General features: G+C 55.2%; 1 protein-coding gene across 1 annotated transcript; it reads left to right on the plus strand.

The window, feature by feature from the left end:
- Positions 1-548: 548 nt before the first annotated feature.
- On the plus strand, positions 549-1481 carry LOC131096350 (olfactory receptor 14A16-like). The gene has a single exon (XM_058044690.1). It carries the CDS (start codon positions 549-551, stop codon positions 1479-1481), a length of 933 nt encoding a protein of 310 aa, XP_057900673.1.
- The last annotated feature ends 1679 nt before the right edge of the window (positions 1482-3160 follow it).

Here is a 3160-nt window from a genome sequence, read left to right on the forward strand (position 1 = left end):
CAGCTGTGTCTCCTGGCTGTCGAGGGAAACACGGGAATGGATCTCAGAAATGTGCAAGTCCAGGGCAGCTGGAACAGGAGAGAGGGACAGAGCAGCTCCCCTCAGTCTGCACTAAGCCTCAGACAATCCTCCTGCCTCACTGGACTCTCTGTTCTTCCACAGCACAGCAGAATCTCTCATTCTGCCTCCTGTCATCCCCAGCCCTTCACCCAGGCAGCTCCTCTGCCTTAGCTGAACATTCTTTATCCAAGTCCCAACACCAGGCCTGGGCCTTGTTCCCCTGCACTGACTGGGGGTCAGGACTGACTCCCAGCCATCCTGCAGGTGAAGGTCCAACTCCTCACACAGCATTGGCCAGCAGCAATCAGAGCTCCAGTAACAGAGCTGAAGGAAGATCTCTGAGACATGGACAGGGGGAGGTGTTCAGTGACAGAAAAGACTCTATGAGAAAGAGCTTTGACTTTTCTGTGAGAAAACTCCCCCCCCCCCCCCCCACCCATTACCCTGTCTTTCCTCCTTCTGCAGGTTGAAATGCTCAGACACAGCAAATGTCCAACAGCAGCTCTATCAGGCACTTCCACCTGCTGGCACTGGCAGACACGCGGCAGCTGCAGCTCCTGCACTTCTGCCTCTTGTTGGGCATCTCCCTGGCTGCCCTCCTGGGCAACGGCCTCATCATCAGCGCCGTAGCCTGCGGCCACCACCTGCACACGCCCATGTTCTTCTTCCTGCTCAACCTGGCCATCAGTGACATGGGCTCCATCTGCACCACTGTCCCCAAAGCCATGCACAATTCCCTCTGGGACACCAGGAACATCTCCTACACTGGATGTGCTGCACAGCTGTTTCTGTTTTTGTTTTTCTTCTCAGCAGAGGTTTCCCTCCTGACCATCATGTGCTACGACCGCTATGTGTCCATCTGTAAACCCCTGCACTACGGGACCCGCTTGGCTAGCAGAGCTTGTGTCCACATGGCAGCAGCTGCCTGGACCAGTGGCTTTCTAAATGCTCTCATGAATACAGCCAATACATTTTCCCTGCCCCTGTGCCATGGCAATGCCCTGGGTCAATTCTTCTGTGAAATCCCCCAGATCCTCAAGCTCTCCTGCTCATACTCCTATCTCAGGGAACTTGGGCTCATTGTGATTGGTGCCACTTTAGCTTTTGGTTGTTTTGTGTTCATTGTTTTCTCCTATGTGCAGATCTTCAGGGCTGTGCTGAGGATCCCCTCTGAGCAGGGACGGCACAAAGCCTTTTCCACCTGCCTCCCTCACCTGGCCGTGGTCTCCCTGTTCCTCAGCACTGGCTTTTTTGCCTACCTTAAACCCTCTTCCATTTCCTCCCCATCCCAGGATCTGGCCCTGTCAGTTCTGTACTCGATGGTGCCTCCAGCCCTGAACCCCCTCATCTACAGCCTGAGGAACCAGGAGCTCAAGGCTGCAGTGTGGAGACTGATGACTAGACAATGTAAGAAACATTGAAATGCTGGACAATTTCTGAGAATAATTTGTAATAAAAGTTGTCTTTGATATTTCTTGTTGGCTTCATTTTGGAGCTTCTTTTTCGTTGTTTACCATTTTTAATGTTGTCCCTAAACGAATATATTTTGCCATATATCATTTTGTTTCTCCACACGTCCACTGTGACTTGCAGACTGTGTCAGTGAGGACCTGTGCTCTTGATACCTTTAAATGAAATAAAGGATTTATTTCATATGAAGCTATGAAGAACATAGCTCCTCACTGCCACAGTCCAGCAAAATTTTTCGCTGGAGCTCCCCCTTTTGTTGCCTTCTCTGCACAGTGCAGCAATGTCTGTGTGCAGAGCTGGGGGCAGATCAGTGCTGGCACAGCAGCAGTGCCCAGCAACAGCAGCACTTGGTGTTGCCAGTGCTGCCGCCATGGCCCTGCCCTGCTGCCCTGGTGGCCCTGGTGTTGCTGCAGTGCCTGAGTGCTCTCGGGGCCGGGCACAGCTCTGGGGGTGGCAGTGCTGGGGCTGCAGCAGGGACAGGCCATGGGCACTGCTGGGGCAGCGCTGATGCCTCAGGCCAGGGCCTGGGGGCTCCAGGCTCCTTGCCCAGGCTCTCTCAAGAACACGGCCAGGCCAATGCTCAGCACTGAAAAGCCCCGTGAACAGCCCATTGCTGTTGGTGTGGGGACATGGTCCAGAGGCACAAATGCCATCAGCCCCTGGGGCCAGCAAGGGCTGGGGGACACCAAGGAAACCACTCAGCTTTGTCCTGGCCTCTGCAGTCAGCCAGAAAGTTTGTTCCCATCTGCTGGGAGTTTCCTGTCCCACTGCAGAATCTGTTGCTAAGAGCTGGGGCTGCGTGGCAGCCACTCCCAAACTGCCCTGAGCATTTCCTTTGCTTCACCCTGGCTTTCTTTACTCTGTCTGGCACAAATCTCTTCCTGTTGCCCACCCCTGTTTCCTGCCCTGCTAACAGCCCATCCCTGTTTGCCTTTTCCTCTCTGGCCCCACTCCCCATTGCAGTTCCTGACTTGGCACCATGGGAACATCCCTTGGGCAGCAGGATCATCCTACAAGTGCTGAAGAATTGTCTGCAGGCTCCTGCCGTGTCTCCTGGTGCTCCCTTGCCAGACGCACCCCAGGCCAGGGGGGCACATCTGGGCTGCTGTGTCTGGCTCAGGAGCTCCCTGTTCTGGGCAGTGAGGAGGAGCTGCAGAGGCACTGCAGGACTGACAGGATGGGCTTTGGGGCTGGCAGGAGAAGCTGAGGGACCTGGGCTGCTGGAGCTTCCGAAGAGGAGGCCCAGGGCTCCTCCTGCAACTGCTCCAAGGGTGGTTTCAGAGAATCCCAGATTCAGCAAGGTTGGAAAAGACCTTGGAGATCATCAAGTCCAACCTGTGTCCCGACACTGCTTGTCTTCCCTGAGCCTCTTCTTCTCCGGGAAAAACAACCCCAGCTGCCTCAGCCACTCCTCAAAGCTCTTGTGTTCCAGACCCCTCCACAACCTTGTTGCCCTTTCCCTGGAAATGCTGCAGCCCCTCCATGTCCTTCCTAAATTGGGGAGCCCAGAACTGGACACACCACTCAAGGTGCTGCCCAAGCAGTGCTGAGCACAGGGGAAGAATCCCTGCCCTGGTCCTGCTGGCCACACCATTCCTGAACCAGGCCAGGAGCCATTGGCCTTCTTGCC

The sequence above is a fragment of the Melospiza georgiana genome, unplaced genomic scaffold (genome assembly GCF_028018845.1).
Source record: "Melospiza georgiana isolate bMelGeo1 unplaced genomic scaffold, bMelGeo1.pri scaffold_29, whole genome shotgun sequence".
In the NCBI taxonomy this organism is placed as follows: domain Eukaryota; kingdom Metazoa; phylum Chordata; class Aves; order Passeriformes; family Passerellidae; genus Melospiza; species Melospiza georgiana.

Excerpts from the sequence above, each read along its gene's own strand:
- LOC131096350 (XM_058044690.1), top strand. The coding sequence starts at position 549 with ATGTCCAACAGCAGCTCTATCAGGCACTTCCACCTGCTGGCACTGGCA.